General features: G+C 46.8%; 2 protein-coding genes and 1 non-coding gene across 3 annotated transcripts; all 3 read right to left on the bottom strand.

Moving 5' to 3' along the window:
• Positions 1 to 840: 840 nt before the first annotated feature.
• Positions 841 to 2,467, bottom strand: LOC144173542 (uncharacterized). The gene is made up of 2 exons (XM_077701922.1): positions 2,338 to 2,467; positions 841 to 1,201 (listed from the first exon to the last, which is right to left on the bottom strand). Exons 1-2 carry the CDS (start codon positions 2,450 to 2,452, stop codon positions 960 to 962), a joined length of 357 nt encoding a protein of 118 aa, XP_077558048.1. The 5' UTR covers positions 2,453 to 2,467; the 3' UTR covers positions 841 to 959.
• A 12,653-nt stretch (positions 2,468 to 15,120) lies between these two features.
• LOC144175787 (uncharacterized) lies at positions 15,121 to 17,186 on the bottom strand. The gene is made up of 2 exons (XM_077704799.1): positions 17,057 to 17,186; positions 15,121 to 15,485 (listed from the first exon to the last, which is right to left on the bottom strand). Exon 2 carries the CDS (start codon positions 15,478 to 15,480, stop codon positions 15,244 to 15,246), a length of 237 nt encoding a protein of 78 aa, XP_077560925.1. The 5' UTR covers positions 15,481 to 15,485; positions 17,057 to 17,186; the 3' UTR covers positions 15,121 to 15,243.
• A 2,921-nt stretch (positions 17,187 to 20,107) lies between these two features.
• On the bottom strand, positions 20,108 to 20,180 carry Trnav-aac (transfer RNA valine (anticodon AAC)). Its single transcript has one exon. It is a non-coding gene; the product is annotated as a tRNA-Val (tRNA).
• Positions 20,181 to 22,117: the final 1,937 nt, after the last annotated feature.

Below are 22,117 nucleotides of genomic sequence, written 5' to 3'. Positions count from 1 at the left end.
GACCAAGAAATTTAGGTCGGCATTCATGACTGGGCCGATATTTTTTATGAGCCATTTTAGCAGTCTGACACTAAATTAGGGAACACCCTCGGGAATTTTATTGAATACCTGCTTAAGACGCGGACACCGGAGGGATTTGAGGGCGAACAGCGCAAATATTTTCGACTGTCGCGGTCAATGGGGACTTCGCGTACGACCAGAAATTCTGTTCCAATGTTAAAAAACTCTAGTTACAAAAAGCTCCTATAAAGCTCTTTAAGAGCAGTTTTCATTTTAGTCCGCCGCCTATAGCGTTCTCTTAACGCGTTTCGTCTATTCTTCGACGGCGTTTCTTTCTATATCTACGATCCCACAGCAGCGATGATAAGACATGTAACACAAATAATGTTACGAAATACCGCATATAATAATGATATAATAAAGCCTAATGTTAGAGCGTTCTCTCAACGTGAACGCTAAAATGTTTGGCTGGTGTGACACGACTTTGTGAATATCACAGGCTGTTAAACAAAAATGGAATGGGGTGAAGTGTTACGTTTCGCTTTCCCTTTTTGTTGGTGCTTCTACTTGGGCTGATAGAGCTGCAGCACTCAGCGTTCATTGTGAGCTGAATGCCATGGTGGGCGGGGGCAGCTTTGTATACTTGTTCAACGCTGTCAGCCGCCCTTTTTTCGCCCCTTGTATTGTCGCTGTTTGGTTGGGGCTGTGTTCTATAGTCGGGCGCTATATTCCTGCTACGTATTTTGACGCCTCTCCACTTTAAACAAGAAAAAACGCATTGCTGTAAAATTAGCGAACACTGCCTGTACAGGAACGAAACAAGAATACGGGACCAATGAGTAAAAAACACGAATAATTTATTAAATGAGGAAGGCTGTTAGGGGGTTGATCACATGTCTTGAAAGAGGGTGTGGGCTGTTGGTCTATCGTCGTGGAGGGCGGTGGCTTTGTAGGTTCCTTTAGCCGTAGAAACCACGACCATAGCCGCCATAGCCACCGAAACCGCGGCCATAGCCTCCGTAACCTCCGAAGCCGCGGCCATAGCCTCCGTAGCCGCCGAATCCCCGGCCGTAGCCTCCGTATCCGCGTCCGAATCCACCGTAGCCGAACTGGGCGGCTGCCAGGCTGCACAGGGCGACCAGCACAACGAGGGCGACCAGGAGGGACTTGCTGCTCACGGCGATCATGTTGGCTGCGTGAACTATGCCAGGAAAAATAAATTACTTTAGCAACGTGTTCACATTTTTTCCCGATACGATCGAGTAGGGTGCGGATGAGCAATGCCTTTAGGACGTATTCTAAGCCTGCGGACTTACATGGCCCTTCAGCATCACAACTGAAATTTCGCGTTCATTCGGTGTCGCTTGGTCACATCGGGAAATGCACGCCGCGGCCGCTTGCAACGCCGGAGTGTGTCTGAGCTACTCAAATGCAATCGTGTGCACTATATGAAAAGCGTAAAATCCATAAATGCGAGTGCATGATAATAAAACAGCTGCTTTCAAGAGGGGTTATCCTTGATTCTACCCCGGCCGATTCCTTTTTATTTACTTCCGTTTTTTATTACTTCCTAATATTATGTTCGCAAATTAAAACAGCAACAATTAAAACCATTACACGAGAAAAACAACTGCTTTTGACTCGCTCATCTATTTAGTCGGCCACGCCGCAGGATCTGATTAGGCAGGTTCTTACGGACCACAAAAGTTGTACAAAATACGTAACATTTTTAGGCTTGCATCTTCTCTCAAAACTTCCTGTATTCACAGAAGTGCGTTCCTGTCTCAAAAACAACGCATTTCAAATTCGTTAAAAACACTAATATCAAAAGCGGTGCACGCGCCGCCAACTCGTGTTAACTGCTGCGGCGATCAGTTTGCCTTCAACTCATCGCATTTTACGTGCCCGACAAAATATCTCATGGTTTTGGAAAAGCACGAGAAATATGAAAATCTAATTCCGGTTGGCATCAAAAAGCAGTGCAAAGCTTAGTTTGAATACCCTGCAAGAAAAGGCTCGTCATCTAATTTTTCATTTTCATTTCGTTCATTCTTTAGGCACAGAGCTAGTAAGCGTTGACGCCAAGCTGCGGAAGAACTGTTGGTGCAAAATAACTCGAACAATACTCATTGAGCTACTGCATTCTGTGAACAAACCTACAGGGCTCAAGAAAGCTACAAATACATGTAATAACAAAAGCCCTGGCGAATGTTTAAAACGCATTGTCATGTATCGACCGTCATTCCTAGATACTGCAGTGATCTCGGGAAAAAGGGGCACATTCCTTGGGGCTGCAAAGTTATCTTTCTCAGAGCTATAGGCGTCCAAAACACTTACCAGTTGCTGCTCCAAAGAAGCTCAGACTACTGTGCGAAGTGCTGTGTGTGTGTTGGGTGCCGGAGGTTCCAGTGTTTATATACCGCGGCAGCGAGACACGTGCTGGTGCGGTCATCCGCTCCTTTCACCGCTAGCCTGGTCGTTAGCCCGAAGGTCGGGCTGCCGGGAAAGCCCAGCCCACGCCGCGACGCGTCCTTCTTGTTGCCGGTAGTCACACACCGGAGGACGATTGTCACAACTGCGCCAACGATGGCGGAGGGAACGAAATGAAGAGCTACTAGAGATCCTTCTCACTACGTTATGTTTCCATACCGAGAATGCGTACTAGGATCCGAGGATTCCGAGATTGCAATGTCTTCTTCGATATTGTGTGATGCGGTATATCTTCCTTCACTACCCGCTGTGGTGGTTCTTCGTCAGTTCGGTACGGTTACACCACATTTAGCTCCACAATTACTGAAATTTTCTAGATACAGTCGACTCTCGATAATTCCAAGTCGCCTAATTGGAATTTTTAGTTACTTTTAAGTGTGTGCTGGTCCTGAAAATTCTACATGAAATCCAGTGGAAGACATTGCTCAGTATTGCGAAGCTAGAACGCATTATATCGGTTAATGGGAAGGTATTTCGAATGCAGAGCATTAAGGTGGCCGTCATTTCCAGAAAAAAATTGGAAATTTTCAAGTGCTAAAAGAGCGGTACGTGTACTCTGTACTATGCAGAAGCCATCGCAACTAAGGCAGCGCACAGTTGATAAAGCGGTAGGCCAGTTGAGACTTGCGCCAGCCTGCGTAGTTTCCTGTTTTCAGGTCCTCAACCTTCATTGTTGCGCACAGGGCCGCGTGAGGGTTTTCTGTGGTAAATGCTTGAGGCTTCGATTTTGACGATAAGACCGAGCCATCATGGCAACCAGTTTCATACGGTCGACTTGGCAACAAAAGTCAAGATTTTAAACAATATTTGGAAGGGCTAGATGTTTCGGGCTAGTAACAGTGCTGTTTTGTCCTTTTTGTTTTGTTTGAAGTTCGGGTACTTCGAAGTGTTTTCTGGTTACCGTAGAATTTGTATTAATGAGAGTCGACTGTAGTAGGCGATTGCGACCGACCCCGAACGCATTTTATCACATCAGTTCAACGAATAATTCAAGCAAAAGCTCTGCCAAACGTGCTCACTGTAGGGACCAATCCAGTTTAAGTGATCGGAAGAAAAAAATATAAAAATGATTTCTTTAACAGGACATGAATTCAGGCCATGAGGCTTTTTAGTTACGAGCTGTTTCGTTTTCTTTGAGCTTTATTTGTTTGTTTACCGTTCGTGCCTGAATCCCAAAATATTAAAGAAAACTGTTTCAAACTTGTTGTCAAAAATAGTAATATTACTATTCTTAGCAGCATTGCCCGCGGTAATTACCAATATAAACAACTTCAGACTGCTTCAACACGGCGTAACCACAAATACAGCCCTGAAATCATTGAACATTGTCTTTTTACACAAGAATTCTAGGGTGCGTAACTGCTGTTTATACTAACGTAAAACCGAATTCACTATAATGGGGGTGGGAGTACTATCCGTGGATTACAATTCGGCTGTATTTATTCGTGTCTGCTGACCCTGCATATAGTATAGCTGATGACACGCTGTAGCAGCTATTTTCGTCTGAGGTATCTGCCTAGTTTTGGACGTTTATGGGTCAAAGAACATTCGCTTGAAATGATGACTGGCTGTATGAAATATCCATATTAGTATGTTCGTTTAACGTTGCTGCTAGGAAAACGGGGAGATTAGTAAGGGCTAGGAGGTTTGTGTTACGCGTTTAATGTGTTTAGGTATAGTAAGAATTATTTCATTCCGGGAAAAGCAATTAGCGTGCAAGCAACTGCGGAAAGACACACAGGAGTAAAACGGACTCCCAAATTTATCCCAAACCAGGACTACCAAATTTTTCCTACCAAGAAGCCACAAAGCCCGCATGTAGATTCCTGTATTTACACCCGCAAGCCAATCAACAGCCGCCGCATCGCTTTTGGCGTTATGAAATTCCCCTTTCTAACAACAGAAATGATATTAAGCGGTAATGAAATTCTCAGCAAAACAGTACGTAGCAGGTAAGATTTCCACGCTGTAAATCAAACCGCAGCTCTTATATTTGACTATGTATGTTACACACTACCAAAAATTCTAAATTCTAAGCAATGCCAGCAACGGAATAGAACCACCTAAATAAAGCGACAGCTACTGAGGGAAATTCAAGGCGTGGTGAAGGCATACAGTTGCAAGTGCACAGCGAAGCAATGGCTAAACGCTGTGGACAAAACAAATGCTGAGTTTGAGCAAGAGTATCAAAAGCCGAAAAATGAACCTGTCAAGGTGGCCTCCATAGACACATGACCTCGAAAAATAATTTCCGTGGGTAGAAGGATAACGGAAGGAGCGCTGAAGCAATCCTTAGCGTAGTATTTATTGTTACAGTAAAAGCGCGTTAATTCGACTCTCGTTAATTCGGAAAATTGGTTAATTCGGACACGTCATCTGGTCCCCGTAAATATACGCATCACTCTATGAGACAGGGCACTCGTTATTTCGGACAGATTTTACCGCAAATCGGATAATTCGGCGACTTTCAGGCCGCTGGCGAGGCTCAAAAACGAAAAAAAGAACAATGCGGAACAAAAGTGAAGCTCAAACGCAGCTTCGCCATGGACATCAATTATCGACTTGGCTTGACTTTTGACTGGTTGAACGTCTTTTCTTCGCGTGTAGGTTTGGCGGTGCCATCGGCGCCATTTTGTGGCTTTGTTCCCGTTGGAGTGCAGCATCGCTGAACGCCGTTTTAACGTGGAACGATTCAGTGCGGCTCCTTTAGCTTTCTCCTGTGACCGCACTCTCCGCCGATGGCAACGCCGGCGGAGCGGCCCAAGTACGAGGCCAAGGACTTGACCACCAAAGTCGAAATTTTGCGTGCCCTGAAAAATGGGCTCTCTCGACAAGAAGTGATGAAGAAGTTCAATGTGAAAAGAAGTACTCTTGGTACATATGTTAAAAACGAAGAGCAAATTCTGCAGGCGTTTGAAGGTGAGAAGTTCAGCGCATCGAGGAAGCGGCTACGAAAAGCAGCCCCTCCAGAGTTGGAAGAAGCCCTTCTTCAGTGGGTGGTCAGCGCGCGTAACGCAAACCTGCCGTTGAGTGGACCCCTGATTATGGCGCAAGCTGAAAAGTTTGCAGCGATGATGGACATCGATTCCTTCAGAGCGTCGGAAGGATGGTGTGCACGGTTCAGGGAAAGACACGGCCTTGTTTTCAAGACCGTTTGCGGCGAAAGAGGAGCCGTGAGTGAAGACACGGTCAACAACTGGAAGAGCGCTCAGCTGCTGAAGCACCTTGCCGACTACGATCCGAATGACATATTTAACGCTGATGAGACGGCACTGTTTTTCAAAGCGTTACCGGACAAAACTGTGACAATGAAAGGGGATCCTTGTATCGGCGGCAAATGAAGCAAGGAACGAGTGACCGTACTTTTAGCCGCCAACATGACGGGGACAGAGCGCTTGCCGCTTCTCGTTATCGGGAAGGCTCAAAAGCCACGCTGCTTTTAAGAACATGAACAATCTTCCCGTGGATTACCGCGCCAACCGAAAAGCGTGGATGACGGGTGAAATTTTTTTAACTAGGATCCAAAAGCTGGATCGACAGTTCTCTGCGAAGAACCGCAAAGTGTTGATGGTGCTGGACAACTGCAGTGCACACAGTGTCACCGGACTGAGCAACATTGAAGTTGCTTTTTTGCCGCCGAATACAACATCAGCGCTTCAACCCATGGACCAAGGCATAATCCAATTCGTGAAAACGAAGTACCGAAGGTGCGTGTTGGAACGGATGCTCCTGTGTCATGACGTCGGCAAACAATACGGCATGAATCTCCTGAGCGCAGTTAGCATACTTGCGCATGTGTGGAAGAACACGCCTGCCCACGTCATTGCCAACTGTTTTAGGCACAGTGGCTTTGTTGTACCCGACTCCAGCGATGACGCAGTGTCCGTAGTGTCGCCGGACGACGGTGCCGATGACGGGCAGGATTTCGGAAGTGTGTTGCCTGATGAAGTGACGCTCGACGATTATGTCGGCATTGATGCTGGCTTTGCCACTGCCGGCTCTCTGACTGATGAACAAATCGTCAAGGAAGTTATGCATGGCGACGAATCTGATACCGAAGAGCTCGAAGAGGAGCAGCCGCACCATGAGCCACACAGGCCCTCTCGTAATGTGAAGGAAGCCGCGGAGGCCCTCGTCGTCCTCGAAGAATTTTGTTTTGACACTGAAGATAGCATGCGAGCTGCTGAGCACCTTGAAGGGCTCAGAAAAATTGTGTCCGCGCGAATTTCTGCTCGAAAGCAGACAAGCATACGCGATTACTTCGTAAAATAAAGGTATGTAGAAAAAAAACTTGCATTTATTGTGTTTATTTCGACCATTCGATAATACGGACATTCGGTTAATTCGGACATTTTTTCTGGTCCTTAGAAATCCGAATTAACGAGCTTTTACTGTATACACTTCTATTATTCCCCTCCATGATTCACCTTCAGCACGTGCCCGTAACTCCGGATCCGGAAGCTCCAGTTCGTAGCCACAGGTTTTTCCGTGGATACCGAAATATTCCCCGCCATTGTTTAAGGGCGAATGCTCTGTTACCCCAAGTAGAAACCCAGAACGCGATTCGCTCTGTCCATTATTCGTACTATATTTCTGGCCTCCAAGCTCAGCAATTGCAAGGTCAAGCCAGCGAATCGCACGATTGCGCCGTAAAAAAATTCCCCGCATTTCCCCGAGGGGAAGAATGTGAAAGTGCGAATGCACGAGTTGAATTTGCGCGGTTCGGTAATGTTCGCGAAAGAGAGATCACACACGCACACACAACTACAAAGAAAGAAAGATGCATTTATTCACAGACACCTATTTGTGGTGTCGTTGTACTTGATTGCTAGAGCGGACCTCAGTTTTGAAATTTCGTGTCAGTACTCCTTTAAGCGGGTGCATTAGCCCTTCTCACGCCCGATTCCTGGCCAATCCCCCACGTGGGTATGTGCCATGTCAGCGGCCAGGCTGCGCGCGCCCATCTCCACGTGCGCGGACATCGCCGGTGGACGCAGGTTCAGGGTCGCTTAAGAAGTGCATTCGCACTTAAAAGCGTCTATTCGCTGGTTCGCTCCGCAAGGAGAGGCGGATAAGGAGGTAAGACACACAAAGCGTGGCGTCAGAAAATGATACAAACTAGTTTTTCTGCTACAAGATCACAGTGGTTCGCGCCTATAGACCGACTGCAGCGAGCGGCGTAGTGTTTTGCCTTTTGGTGCAATTGTGTGCGCATTGACAGTGTGCTCTCTTTGGGAAAACCGAGCTATCGCTCGACCAACCTCGCTTCCCCCGCATAGCTGTAAAAAAACCGGATTTGAAAGATTTTGACCTCGTGCCCTGTTATTAAAATAACAATTTTAGAGGAGTTGTTTTCGATGCCGCTGACAGAGCAAGGCAGAGCATTAAATGTGGACCAATCTATGCATACCCACAGAAGGTGGTTGGAAAGTGAAATTGTAAACGACACCCACAATGATTACCCATGCTGCGTCGCTTGAATTCACACACATGGTCCTACAGAGAGTGAAACCAGGGACAAGTGAAATACACTTAACACACCCTTTTTTTACTTCAAAGAGATAGTCTTTGCTAAGGCTAAATCAATGCATGATTCATAAATAGTGGTTGGTTGAGTTGTATTCGTGAAACAAATGGGTGAGAACTCTTTTGCTATAAAATTAACGGAAGCTCAACCACGGTGTTAGACAATCTCACTTTTCTTCTGTTTCTGCCGCCGCCGATGGAGGCGAGGATATCGGTGGCAGAGACGGAGTAGAAGAGACATGTCATGCGTTGGTGTGAGCTTCCTTTAATTTTTATAACTCCTAGCGCATGCGAAAGGCGTGCGCGCGGCCGCTTCACGTGCCGTGGGCGGAGTTCACAGTGGTGCAAGAGGTAGCGTGACGTTTTAACGTAACATTCAGCAAGAACGCAGAGGGTAAGCCCATATATGTGCTTTGTGAGTGCACCGTCTGTCTCCCCCGTCTCCGCTTGGGCTCGTAGCTCAATCGGGAAAACAACGGGCTCCCGCTCTATTTCTCTATTCGTTCCAGGATTGATACCTGGCGGTGCCGTAGCTTCTTTTATTTGTTCGCGGGAGTTTTATGTTGACACGAAAAGTCGCGACAGAACCCTTTGGGGGTAGAGGTATAAGCTTCGACTTAAAACGTTTTCGTCCGCAGATCAGTTGCACTGTTTCGGGACACCTCTCTTCCGAACTAAAACGGGGCAAATTTCCTGACGAGCACCGGCATCCTGCTTATGCACCGCAGGCTACGCCCGTCTTAGGCTGCGTCCGTCGTAGTCACGGTCCCACCATCTTCAGCTGCCCACGGCAATTACCGAAGCAGGCAGGGGATAACTGGTCGCTTCTTTGTTGAGCAGTCATCGGCCGGCGCATTTAACTCCAGAATGTCAACCCACGCCCACATAGTTGGAGACTAGGGCGAAGCCCATTTCTTGATCTCGCGGGCTCGAAGTAGGGAAAATTTTCGAAACATTTTAGGTAGAAAGTTCACTGCTTCTGTTCTACTCTTCCCTCTAGCCGCACCGGTGGTTTTCGCGCCGGCTGTCGCGTAGAGGCCGCACTATGTTCTAACAGCTGTGGTGAAGAAGCAGCAAGCTTCACGATGCAGCGACAGAATAAACGAGAGGAGAAGGCACCTTTCTTAATTTTTACACGCCACTAGCCGCTTCGTAACTGCGGAAAAACACCCAAACCCTAATTTTAGGCGTCATCATAGGTTAGGTAGCAACTCCTGCGTACGTAAGCGAACAGGATTCGGCCCTTCTGCAACGTTGGTGAATATCAGGGGCCTATTCAGGACCCAACGCACTCATTAAAATACTCATGTATGGTCACACCCAGTGCGCGATAAAATAGAGCAGCGGCAAAACAGCACAGCGAATAAACAACCAAACGTTAAAATAGTATAGCGACGCTACTGCGAAGCGACAAAACCGCAAGGCACAAAACTGTACGCCCTAATAGAAGAGTACTTCGAGAGCGCGGCTTTCTTTTGCGCTGTACCTGTTTTGTCAAGCTTAATGTGCTGTATTCACTTCCGCGGATTGCATTTGGGCAAGCATGTGCCTGTGTTGCTAAGGCGACGCCGCCAAATCAAGTGTCACGGTTAACGTCTGACTCCCCGATATGGCCGTACTTATCCGTGCTTGCGCCCGATAAAGCGCAGAACACGACATCAGCAAGAGCTTTTTGATGCTCCAAACTGCGTCCCATTAATACCGGGACAGTTCCATGCAGCACCCTACGACCTAACTACTACCAGAGTCCTTCAAAGCCTTTCTGGTCATAAAACTTCGCCATCACGCTCTGGGAGAGCTTCGTATGCTGCCGCGCCGTGGCGCTGGTGTTGATCGGAGGGCAGCCGAGGGCGTGGTCAGGAAGGGCCCACGGAGTAAGATAAAACAGACGCTCGCCGCCTTGTCAGCACTGGGCTTTCGCTTTACGTGTCGTGGTCCGCTCAAATGGACTTATCATTTCGTGAGTGGCTAAAAAATTTGGTGGGAACGGGCATGCTGCTACTGCGTTCCTGCCTGCCGGTCTGGCTACAGAGCAGCGGCGGCCACCCGATGCCCTCCGATCTGCAGTGGCGCCACTCGTGGTAGCCTTTGTCCTCGTACGAAACTTGACCAGGAGTTTCATGACCAGAGAAGCATTGAAGAACTCTGCTACTACCAACAGACATGGTCGAAATCGTCGCACGGCTATCGGTAGAGCAGTAAAAACTTCGGAGCATACGTTCACGTGCAACTGCGTCGTGAGGAACCAACAGAACTATTGCTGCCGACGGCAACGGAAATATTGCTGCCGAAAATTTAGCCGTGAGGAAGCCAAACTCAGGTTATTTGTTCAAGCGGCGCTAGCGCTTCGCCAGGCTTGTGCCGACTGATGAGTGCAACCACTGCTCGGGAAACGGCCTCGCATGTACACACTACTACCCTACCATTGTATCAAAAACCACAGCATATTTGGTGTTTGTACACAGCCACCTGTTAGAGGGAACTTGTGTCGACATCCGCGGTCGCAGGCGACTGCAACATTGGCCTCTTGGGCATCGTGTCTCGTCTAGTTCACTATAGTGTCCCTTTCATTTGCGGTCGCCGTTTCATTCTCCCGTGATGCAAAGTTTTCGAGGGGAAGGAGAGCGCCAGCGCAAAGTGTTAGTGCGATTATTATTATAATAAATTGCTGCTTGCTTTCAAATATCAACCCAAAGTTGGCTAGAACCGGCTGCAACCGGTAGCGCAAACTTGGCGCCGGGAGCGCGAGCTTGTGTATGCTCGCCAACGGGAAGTCTTCGCCCATCTGCTCCATTATCTGGAGACGACCGGCCTCACGCAGCGCCTTTAGCCTGGAGTGCAGCGCCCGGACTGATGTTCCCGGACTGACCGATTTCTAGTACTGGCAGCTGTCTTTATACCTTTCTCTATCTCTCTCTCTCGCTCTTTGACTCTCCCCACTTTATCCTGTCACTTCCCCTCTACTTCCCTTCCCCTGCACTGGGCTGTATGCAGGTGAGCTCCCTGCTCAGCTCAAAATATCCCCAGTGTTTTTCCTTTCCTTTCCCTCTCCCGCAAACCACAACCACCACCCTCGCCATTCGAGGCGCGAAAGCACGGACACCGCGAGGAGATCACGCCATTTTCCCCACCCTCTTCCTTCAACGTGGCGGACTTGGCTGACCAGCTGGCGTTGGTGAACCTGGCCCGGGACATTGTCGACACTTAATGTTGCGTTTGAATAAAGTTTTTTCCTCCTCCCCCTGCGCCATGAACGCTGGTAGAGTGTTCTTGAAGGTCAAGCGGAACGCAAGTCTTTTAAGTTCAGAGCACTGCAGGGGCCCGCCTTGTCGTCCTATAGCTCGTCCGCTGTCACGGTATCACATGGCGTCACGCAGTCAAGCAGAGGCTTCGAAAAGATACCCGCTTGACCCTCGATTCAGCCTTCTGGCCAAGAGTTAACAGCATACTTGAGCAAGCGGTTTATATATTCGAAACTCCTAAACATCTCACACTTGTCATACATGTCCCTATTATATAGCGCAAAGAAAAGTTCAGGTACATTTGAGGCAAAATATATGTAGTTGCAACTTCTGCTCTGGGACGCCCAACACTCTGTGCTACATGGTGTGGGAATGTAAAGGCGTCACCGAATAACCTGAAGTCATCGCACCGACACAGGAGCATTGGGAGGTCCTGCTGAGTAGCGATGTCCTGGAAAACCAGCGTGGCGTGGTGACTAGGGCCATTCGAGCTGCAGCTGGCCGTGGCATCCCGGACTAGGGACGCCACCCACCATGGATAACTGATCCCCATCCCGCGCACGTTTCTTCCCATTAAATGGGAGCAATAAACGTTTTTTTCCTCCTCCTTACCGCAACCGCGCGACCATTTTGTTAGAAATGCTCGTTCGGTTGGTTTTAACGATAGTAAGAGGGAAACGAAATGGCCGCGGAAGACAAAAAACGACGCGTTCACCATTGAGCAGTACGGCTCCAGCAAGCGCGAGATGAAAGCAAGCTCAAAAAGAACAGCCTGGGCGGTATTCTGAGGTTTTTTTTTTCGTTTTGTGTCCGTTTGGAGCGAGCCCTGCCTGGCTAAAACCGAACGCCCGGATGTGACGCAATGTAAGCACGGCGGAGCTCCTGCGTTGAGCCGCGGCTCCTCTAAGCAGACGAAATGGAGCATACGTTTTTCGCAGCTCTACAATAAATGTACTGATCATCGCCTTGCTGGCTTGGCGGAGGAACATGAGGGAAAGTAATAATATTGGCCCGCCCGAAATGCCTGCCGAAGCGTTCCGCCTCTCGAAGAGAACTGCGTGGTGGCTGTGAGATGCACTGCGAGACGACCTTTACCGGCGGCAGCGCGGGGTATGTGTCGAGGACCAAATGTGCGCGCTCTTCGTTTCTTCGCTACTGGTGGCTTTCAGTCAGCGGTCGGTAACGAGGACACGATGTCGCTGTCGCAGCCCTCAACGTTCCGGTGCAACTACTCGTATCCATCACGCAGTGATATAAACGATCGTGTGCGAGCTTGATAGCTTTTTAGCAGACGACCAACATTACACAAACATTCGGCAGAAAATGTGTAAACTTCTTTGGGTTTTTGGCGAATACGCATACCAGCTTAACGTTTGTAGACTTCACACGAAACAGGCAGGTAGTTAAAAAGACAGCAGAAATTGAAATACCTTGAGCAGCCTTGATTAGAAAAATGTGGTTGATCCCTCTTTCATAGGAATCGGTAAAACAGGAAAGTGAAATGTGCCTTCACAGGAGCAGTTGAATGTTTATTTTGCATCCACATGAACTTGCATATCGCTATTTAATTTCGTCGGTATGGCACCGTTATACGCATCAACATTACACACAGGATTACACGCGCCTATTGAAGCCCCAAGCGCTCGCAACGCGGGCGAACGAAACCGAACGGTTTGTCAGCGAATCGTTTGGTAAAATCACGGTCCGCTACAGCGAAAGAAGCATGATTTGCGGTTCGGCAGCAGTCGTGTGGGTGTGCTTGGCGAGCGAAGGCCTGCTGACTGGTCACTTCGGTAAGCGTGAGACCACCTGGGTCCTGCTTCGTGGGGTGTACGGCAGACAATTGCGTTGCGACGGGCTCAGCTTGTGGAACGCGACAGGCAGAGCTCGTAGCTTAATTGGATTTTGAATGCGTGTACGCGTTTTGCTTCCGGCTGGTGTGTCTCTCGTCGCACCAAAGCAGTCAGGAGAGCGGCATTCGCCAGTCGGCTTCGTTGCCTTTCTGCCTTAATGCAACAGTTTTCCTACACGGGGCAACGTTGGAGAAATAAGTTATTCCTCCACCGTGCACGGGGCCATCACACCCGCAGCATAGGCGGCGCGGCGGACATACAAACACAGCAGCTTACGCTGTTATACACTGCCCTATCGAGGCGCCAACTATCGGCGCTCATTAGCGTCATGACGCAGAACTTCGCTTCACCTCTCCTAGACGGCAGCACCACCTGAATGGAGAAAGTAAGAGGGAACGGCATAAAGCGCGTTGGGCAGACATACGGCCCACTTGGCAGAGCGTCTCTCACCTCCCGTCGCGGCCACAGTGATCGTGGGTTGGAATCCTGGGATGGAACCGCCGAGTCAATGGAACTTTTTCTGGGGATTTCATTCCTGTGACGGATATGACATCGGGGAGGTTTGTGTACCCCGGCATGAAACATTTTCGTGTTACAAAACGAAAATCACCGCCACTCATGCAGGTTTTCCCTCCAAAGATGCTACAGCCAACGAAAAGCTCGCGTCCGCATGCCGCAAGTGCGTCGATGTCAAAATGCGTAACAGATGGTTTTTATCATACACGGTCGCTGTCATGTGGACGTAAACATCGCTTTGCAAGTGCGAAAGCACTGAGAAGCCGTAGCATTGTTAAGTTAACGCTTTACTGCCACATACTGCAGCTGCTATCTTTCGACATTCACCCGCTTGTGGGGAGAAATTTCAACTTCGTCCTAGAAAAATATTATCATGTTTAAGCTTGCAAAATCCATTCAAATCAACATATAAAAGGTAGTTTAAAATAGTTTTTTTGTTTGAAACGTGTGGCACAAACCAACGCAAAAACGTCAACACAAATCCAGCCTAAAGTAGGATGTACGTAACAATAAAACGGACGCCAAACGGACTTTTTCAAGACGGGTCCAAAACTCCAAAATAAAGCGCCAGAAGGGCTGTGCCATTTCCACGGATTTCACGTTGAGAGAAACTGTTTCATTTGTTTTTTTTTGTACAGTTCGGGCACAAGTTCGCCCCTAAATAAAGGCCCTTTCTTTACAATTGTCTCATATCTGTTAATACCATGGCTGAGAATCAGGTTGAAAGAGGGCAAACGAGGCATGCCGTTTTTTATCTTCTGCGACACGTGGGTGCATTGCACATACGCTAGTATAACTGCAACAGACGCGGCGACTTCCACCGTTGCCAAGCAGAGAAATTTCCGGTTAAGCTTTCAGTGAATGCCACCTACAGGTTACCGAGATGCTATATCTGCACGTTATTTCCAAAAGAACTCTTACGTACCAGGAAGCGGCTTCAGCCTTATCTATAGTCCGCCAGTGGTTTAGATTTGAACACCGACAAATTAGCCCGAATGGATTAAACATTTCTCTCCACCCGCGGAACTAATATCGCAAAAAAAAAGATGCGTTGACACGTGCATAACATTCTGGGGTATCTACAGCACATTAAGAAAAAACTGAAACGGAGTGGAAATTGTTTATGAGTCATTACTCCACCTCAATGGAGAGCTAGGTATTTCAACAACTGCAGGTCTGAGCCGTTTTTCTTACAATTACGCACCCAGACGTTAAGCGCAAAAACATTAAAAGTGGCTGCCGGGGTACGTCAGACGTTTCAAACCATAATATAAATTGGTTACCCGGGGAAAATGTTTGAAAATAGCATTTTGTTGGCCTTCTCTTTTCGTTCTGTAATAGGAATAGCTCACAGCATATCCGCAGCATAGCGGCCCGGCCTAAACGTATAACCTGAGGGTAGTTACATCTTTTAAGCAACACACTCCTGGGTGCTGTCGTCCCCCTGCGTACTGCGTCTATCGCGTCAAAAGAACAAACAAGGACGATTCTTTAGAGGACGAAAAATAATTTATTGGCAGGGAAAGCGTGTGGTTTGGTTCATTACATGGCTTGAAACAGGGTGTTTGTTGTCAGTGGTGCGTCTTCGCAGGCATAAGCAGACTTTTTAGGTTCGTTTAGCCGTAGAAGCCACGTCCATAGCCTCCATAGCCTCCGAATCCGCGGCCATAGCCTCCGTAGCCTCCGAAGCCGCGTCCGTAGCCGCCGTAGCCTCCGAATCCTCGGCCGTAGCCTCCGTAGCCTCCGTATCCGCGTCCGAATCCTCCGTACCCGAACTGGGCGGCTGCCAGGCTGCACAGGGCAGCCAGCACCACGAGGGCGAGGAGGAGGGACTTGCTGCTCACGGCAATCATTTTGGCTGCAGGAACAGAAAAAACGCAGACGTATTAGCAACGTTTGAAAATTTTTGAGGGGCAAAGACCGTTAAGGGCTGAGGCTGTGGGCGTATCCTGTCGTCATCGTCGTTATCGTCGTCTCATGTGGTCACAGTACTAAAACACTGGGAACCTCGTTTACGCCTCGCGCTAGAAGGTATGGCGTACTAAAAAAAAACACCGGGACCCTATTTTACGCATCGCACTGGGGTTCTTCGTAACGCGCACGAAAAAAAACACGGGTACAGTCACTTACGTCTTCTGTTGGAACTCTCCGTGCTTCAAAGGAACGGGAATTTTACCGCAAAGCTGTATACCTCTACCCCCCAAACGGTTTCATCTCCGTTTGCCAAAACGCGAAGACGCCAAGAATACACTGATACACTCCATGCGGGATCCACTAACGTGAATCCCGCACCAGGAATCACGTTAGTGGTGGTGGCCCGGGATTTTTTTTTCCTCGCCTGAGTCAGTAGGTCGTAGATGAGCCTGTTTGCTCCCGCCGTTTGAGGGCACTGTAAGCATACTTGGCCAGTCGGGGCCACATTTAACGAGGAAAACTTGTATTTCGTTTTCATACGAAGTAAATGAGACATTTCTGCGAATACAAGCTGTGGAATCATTGAACACCAGGACAAACCCGTTGCTATTGGTATGCAGGGATTGAATAATGAAAAGCATTCTATTTGTGTTTTCTGTCTTGTGATTTTCATAGTGTTAAAACAGTTGCGAAGTTCTGAACAGTACCCCAGTCCCACGATAGTTTGTATTGCTGGTCTTGCAACAGTATCGCTAAACAGTAAACGATTCCGACCAACAAATAACTTGCAGTGCGTTGGTTCCCCTTCTTTCTCCCCGCATAATGAGAATGCAAGCTGCAGTTTCTGATCATACTGAAGCTTGGAGTAATAGAAATATTCCACCTCATAGTTGATTAAGTCTCGTCGTTGATTACAAAATTTACTCACTTCTCCATATTGCCTCCTTGCCCAGACCACATGTTTAAAAACCTCTAAAAGAAGCAACTTCGCATGCGTGCACAGCCCGTCAGGTAGTGTTTATTATCATTAATTTCGAATAGTTTGCATCAACTCTAGAAAACCCTTCTGGGTAAGCAGACGGTATCAAGCCATAGTCATAACACTGAGAAAAAGGGAATCGGAAATAGATATACTACTCAAATAGCAGGTCCAAATCGAATATAAATTTCTTACAGAGGAACGCGAGGTCATTCATTTTATTTTTCGAAAGGTATTTCTTGGATTTTCGTCACACGGCTTACCCACGATGCCCACAAACGGCATAAACATTTTTTTGGGGACCAAAGAGTTTACACACTAAAAGATAGGCGTCAATGTTAAAAAGGATGCTTCAAGAACTACTAGCACAAAAGCGTAATAACGACGTCCTTCGCGCTGTCGACGACTATCTGAAACATTGCTCTGTAATGTGTTTACAAACATTAACAAATGCTGCAGCAATATCAGAAAAACGAGAGCTCACTTTGCAGCACGATTTCGTTTCCCAGCACCAGTGGCCATTCAAAAAGACTCACCAGTTATTGCTCCAATGTAGCTGAGTCGACTAGGAGAAGTGGTCAAGTGTGTGATGGGCACCGAGGATGCAGGGTTTATATACTACGGCCGCGAGACACGTGCTGGTGCGGTCATCAGCTCCTTTCGCCGCTAGACTGGTCGCTAGCACGAAGGTCGAACTGCCGGGAAATCGCGACGTAGGCCAGGGCACGTCGTTCCTAGGGCCGCTAGTCTCTCCCCCAAGGAGGATGGTTTTGAAAAATACACGCGCGACAAGAACGTGTCAACGCAGAAGGAATTTCAAATGCTTCTTATTGCATTGCGTTTTGATATCGAGAGAGTGTACCACATCTGGTGTTTTTCTGCGGTTTGCAATGCCCCATCTGTTTACTTCGGCTATCTGTCTTCACTATACGAATTAATTGACTTCATCGGTCTGATATGGTTAGCATCATTTAGTACTACGAGCACCGATATTCCCGTACTTATACACTAGTACATAATTGTGTGGTGGTTTCAAGGGACCCTGCAACACTTTTTTCAACATTTTTTGAAATTTTAAATGCTTGCTGAACGTAGTCACCAAATACACCCAGTACTTAGATTAGGGGGTTGCAAAGTACCTCAGCCGAAAATTACTGCTTGATGCCCATGATATAAGTTGTAAACTTGCTCAAAAGATTTTTCTCTCTGTCCCATTCTTGACGTTCTTCGACGGCTCGAATTACGTCAATAAGGCGATATAGCGGCTTCTGGCCGGTTTTCCTTGAGTTTCAGCTATGAGCGTTTTTCGAAAGAAACTTTGAAAAAAGCCACAAAAACAAAGCAGAAATAGAAGGCGTATCTGGGGCGACGAGCACATCACGCAGTGCCGCTCTGCGCTGGCGAAAAGTACAGCTTGCGCAGTGTTCCCGGACGTGAAGGGAAGAGTAATAGCGCTTATCGAAAGTGTTGCAGGGTCCCTTTAAGGAATAACACAGGCAGCAACCCTGCCAAGCGAAGTTATTATAGCCAACAGTTCATTTGCAGCAATTAGATTTACTGTGTAATAACTTCAAGCCGTCACCTAGTGTTTTAGCATCGCTTGGCCCTACCATATCCCATTTAACTTTTTCAAGCTCCCCTAGCAGGCCAACTAAGCTCCCCTAGCACTACAAAGTCCAAGATTTGTGCATTGCCGAGTTGAAATTCCCGTGGAAGCCCATGCTAAATCACACGTTCTTAGCACCGTCTGCTATATGATGGCCTTACCGCTGTGCCAAATGCTTCGCAGCTTATGGGGACTGATGCCCATGAGTTGAGTCGTTAGTTCATATCCCTTTTATCGACTCTTTACATCCGATGTATACTATAGGCGGTTCTCCAAACACCGTACTAAATATTTGAACTCCCACAAATATAGGGAAGGAACGTGCATTCTCCTAATCTTCCCCCTTACTCAACAGTGTCCCTCCTAGTGTACTCCGTGTAGATATATACGCCGCGTCTCAACCAAATAGCATTACGAATATATCTATAGAATACCAAGCTAAAAACCATTACAGGAATGTCAGAGCTCGGGAAAATTTTCGCACTGAACAGCTACCGGCATAGCACTTACTCGAGCCCTTCATTTTGATTATGTCGACTACGCTGATACTGAGACGTGCATGCATAAGTACGCGATACCTTTATAATGCGCTACCCATATCTTAAGATAAAATGGGAAAAGGCTGCGTCATCACCGATAGGAAAGGCCAACGGGGCTTGACCTCACATCAAACCCAGTTCGATACTGAACCTCACTCAAGCTCAAAACTTCTTTTGAAGTTGAGATCTAACCCTTGACCTCGCTCATACAGCAAACTATAAAATTTAACCTCCCCGAACGTCATCTCGCATGTTGAAGAAATCCAATTGAGGTTCAAGTTGACCTCAGGAGGTTGCCCAACCTTCATTCGGGGCCGTGTAAAGAAGCCAATCATGGATCACACTGGTTTTGTTTTCGTATATCTGCAAATGCATGACGCAAAGAAAAAATGAGTAGGTCGAAGAAATGGCTTAAATTATAGTTAGCTGGTTTTGCACGGTGTAAGGTGTTGGGACAATGAGGACACAACGTTTTCTTTATAATTGAATATATCGCTAAAATAAATAACTCCGAATTATTACTCAAACGAAATACTAAAATGCACCTTTTTATGTCCTAACCGTTGCCGCCAAGCTTACTGAATTGCCTGGAAATGAACCTTGTATAACGTCAGAAAATTTCATTTATCCGGTTAACGTTTTCGCTAGTTCATGTATAGAATTATTGGGACTCTGTTGATTACATTGATCATGGTAATGACATGTTAAAAATCATATAATCAGTTACGGACCAGTAACTTGGAGACATTCGTTGCATTTAACATCCTTACATTATTTTAAAAACAAGTTCTATTCATTTTCATGAGCTGAGTGATGCTTCATGACCCAAACAACCATAAAAACGAATCCTGTGCCTGCGAGGGATCGAACCTAGGACCTTCGGCGTGTTAGGCGGATGTGACAACCACTACACCACAAGCACAGCTGCTATTCGGGTCAAAAAGGCGCCTTTGCGGAATGCACACATTCGCACTGATCTACTTCGGTACTGGTTATAGCGTTATTGGTCACCGTGGCATATGTATCGACAGTTGTGATCGGGAATGCCTAATTTTTATGGAAAGCCTTTACCCTTCCAGGTTTCTTTATTGGACCTTCACAGGGTTTAGTAAAAAGAAAGCCAGGCAGGTGCGCTCGCCATCACTAACATCCTTGTCCTCATGTAAGCAAGGAGCTACTAGAATGCAAGCCTTAAACAATAGACCGATGGGGGCGGGAGGGCAAAGTACGGCTGGGAACAGGCGGTGCCACCTGAAATGTGTTTTGTTTGACAAAGTTACGGTCACCTAATGTTAAAGCGCCCTCAACCTTAACGGGCAAGGAATGGATACGGAGGCCGAGAAAACTTAAACGAACACGCGGGAGACACAATTTCACTGCTCATTGGCCTTTAAAGTCATTTTATCCTCCCTACACTCCTCGAAAACAAAAGAAAAAATGCGTGTGCCTGCCAGGGATCGAACCTGGGACCTTCCGCGTGTTAGGCGGATGTGATAACCACTACACCACAAGCACAGCTGGCTGTCCTAGCCTTCTAAGAAACAGCCACCGTCGACGGAACGATATCGCGGTGGCATACTTTCCTAACCGGTTGCGCGTGTCCCTCTATACGCGGAGTGTGTCGCAATGACGTGCTCTGAAATGCGAAACGGAACTGCGTAAGGCGGTGTTGAGAGACGGTGGTCAGCAGCGCAGCACAACACTGAACATCCAGTTCTTAGTCCTGACCGTCACTAACTGCGTAAGAATCCGAACAAATTCTGTTACTTCATCGTGAAAAATCAGTCAACTCCCGCGGATTTCAATTTACAGGTTAACTTCTGTTTGGCGGGCGTGAATTGCAGGGCCTTCCCAATGCGGTTGCCCCGCACTGATGCTTGGAGCAGTGGCCGTTATCGCTTGTCGCATATGTGCTTTCCCAGAAGCAGACTTTCCTTCACTGAAGCTTTGCGGCATTTTAAAGGCGCGACCACAATGTTCTGCTCACCCCTTCCTAATCCTATTGAACTTCCTGGACAGGCGAGACAGACAAATTCGGCGACGCCAGCGGTGACAGCTGCCACAAAAGTTACCGCCTGCGTGCCTTCATAGAGCTCTGGGGTCAAATAGCAAGAAAAGGTACAATAGCAGTCCACGTTTTTTTTTTCTTATTGAACACCTCCGAGAGACGCAAAATAGCATTTTTTTAAATACATAGCATTTTCGCCTTGTACCCCCGCCTCCCCCCCCCCCTTCCCCGCCTGCCAGGACTGCCCTGTATTTCCACAAAGATCCAGGTTTCGCAGAAGTTCCACCTGTAATCACTCTAATAGCGTAAGTGGACATAACTGGTCGCACGAAATTTTGAAGAACTAAACAATAAGAAAAATACAAAAATACGAAAAATGGCGAACCGTGCAACGCCCTGAAATTCCACAATCATGCTGATTTCGGGAAAGTTTCAATGTGATCGTTATAATAACGTCAATTGAGATAATTTGAGGGGCGAAATTTTGAAAAAAATAAAAATAGGAAGAATAGTAAAAATGGCAAAACGTATACCGCATAGCCTTACCACATAATGCAGATTTTACGACAGTTCCGCCTGTAATAGTTATAATAGCCTAAACGGAGATAATTGGTCGAACATAATTTAAGAAAAAAATAAAATAAGTGAAATATAAATAATTTAGAAAATGGCGGAACGTCTTATGCACTGCATTTCCACAATGCTGCAGATTTCCCGCAATTTCTAAATAAATTGTCACAATAATGTAAACAGAAATAATTTGTCGAACCGAATTAAAAAAAACAGAAAATATGAAAAACATAAGTTAATTACGGGAAATGTCAAACCGCCTATTGCCCTGCATTTCCACAATATTGCAGATTTCGCGCAAGTTTCAAGTGTAATCGTTTCAATAACATAAATGGAGATAATTGGTTGGAGGAAATTTTGAGAAACTAAAGAAATAAGAAAAATAAAAAATAATCACGGAACATCACGAACCGTGCACAACCCTGCATTTCCACAACATTGCAGATTCCGGGAAAGTTCCACCTGTAGTTGTTATAATAGGGTCAATGGAAACAATTGGTCGAACAAACATTGAAAAAAATAATAAATAACAAACGTATTAAAGAAATACGGAAAATGGCAAACCGTACCACGACCTGCATTTACACAATAATGGAGATTTCGAGCAAGTTGCACGTATAATCGTTGCATTAGCGCAAATTAGATAATTGGTGGAAAGAAATTTTGAAACACTAAAAAAATTGAAGTATAAAAAATTACGGAAACTGGCGAGCCATGTCACGCGCTGCATGCCCACAATAATGCAGATTTCCCGAAAGTTATAAATGTAATCGTTACAACAAGGTAACTGGAGATAATTATTCCGACAAAATTTTGAGAATCTAAAATTTAAAAAAAAAACTGTATCTTTTCTATATCTGTATCATTATCTGTA

Source organism: Haemaphysalis longicornis, unplaced genomic scaffold (genome assembly GCF_048455015.1).
Source record: "Haemaphysalis longicornis isolate Haplotype H1 unplaced genomic scaffold, Haemaphysalis longicornis Haplotype H1 scaffold_3, whole genome shotgun sequence".
NCBI lineage: Eukaryota > Metazoa > Arthropoda > Arachnida > Ixodida > Ixodidae > Haemaphysalis > Haemaphysalis longicornis.
This window is presented reverse-complemented; position numbering and strand designations above follow the sequence as displayed.

What these genes read in the sequence shown, in the direction of transcription:
- LOC144173542 (XM_077701922.1), bottom strand. Translation starts at nt 2,452, where the DNA reads ATGACCGCACCAGCACGTGTCTCGCTGCCGCGGTATATAAACACTGGA. An exon ending in CTTCTTTGGAGCAGCAACTG is followed by an intron (nt 1,202 to 2,337) that starts GTAAGTGTTTTG and finishes TTCCTGGCATAG; the next exon opens with TTCACGCAGCCAACATGATC.
- LOC144175787 (XM_077704799.1), bottom strand. Translation starts at nt 15,480, where the DNA reads ATGATTGCCGTGAGCAGCAAGTCCCTCCTCCTCGCCCTCGTGGTGCTG.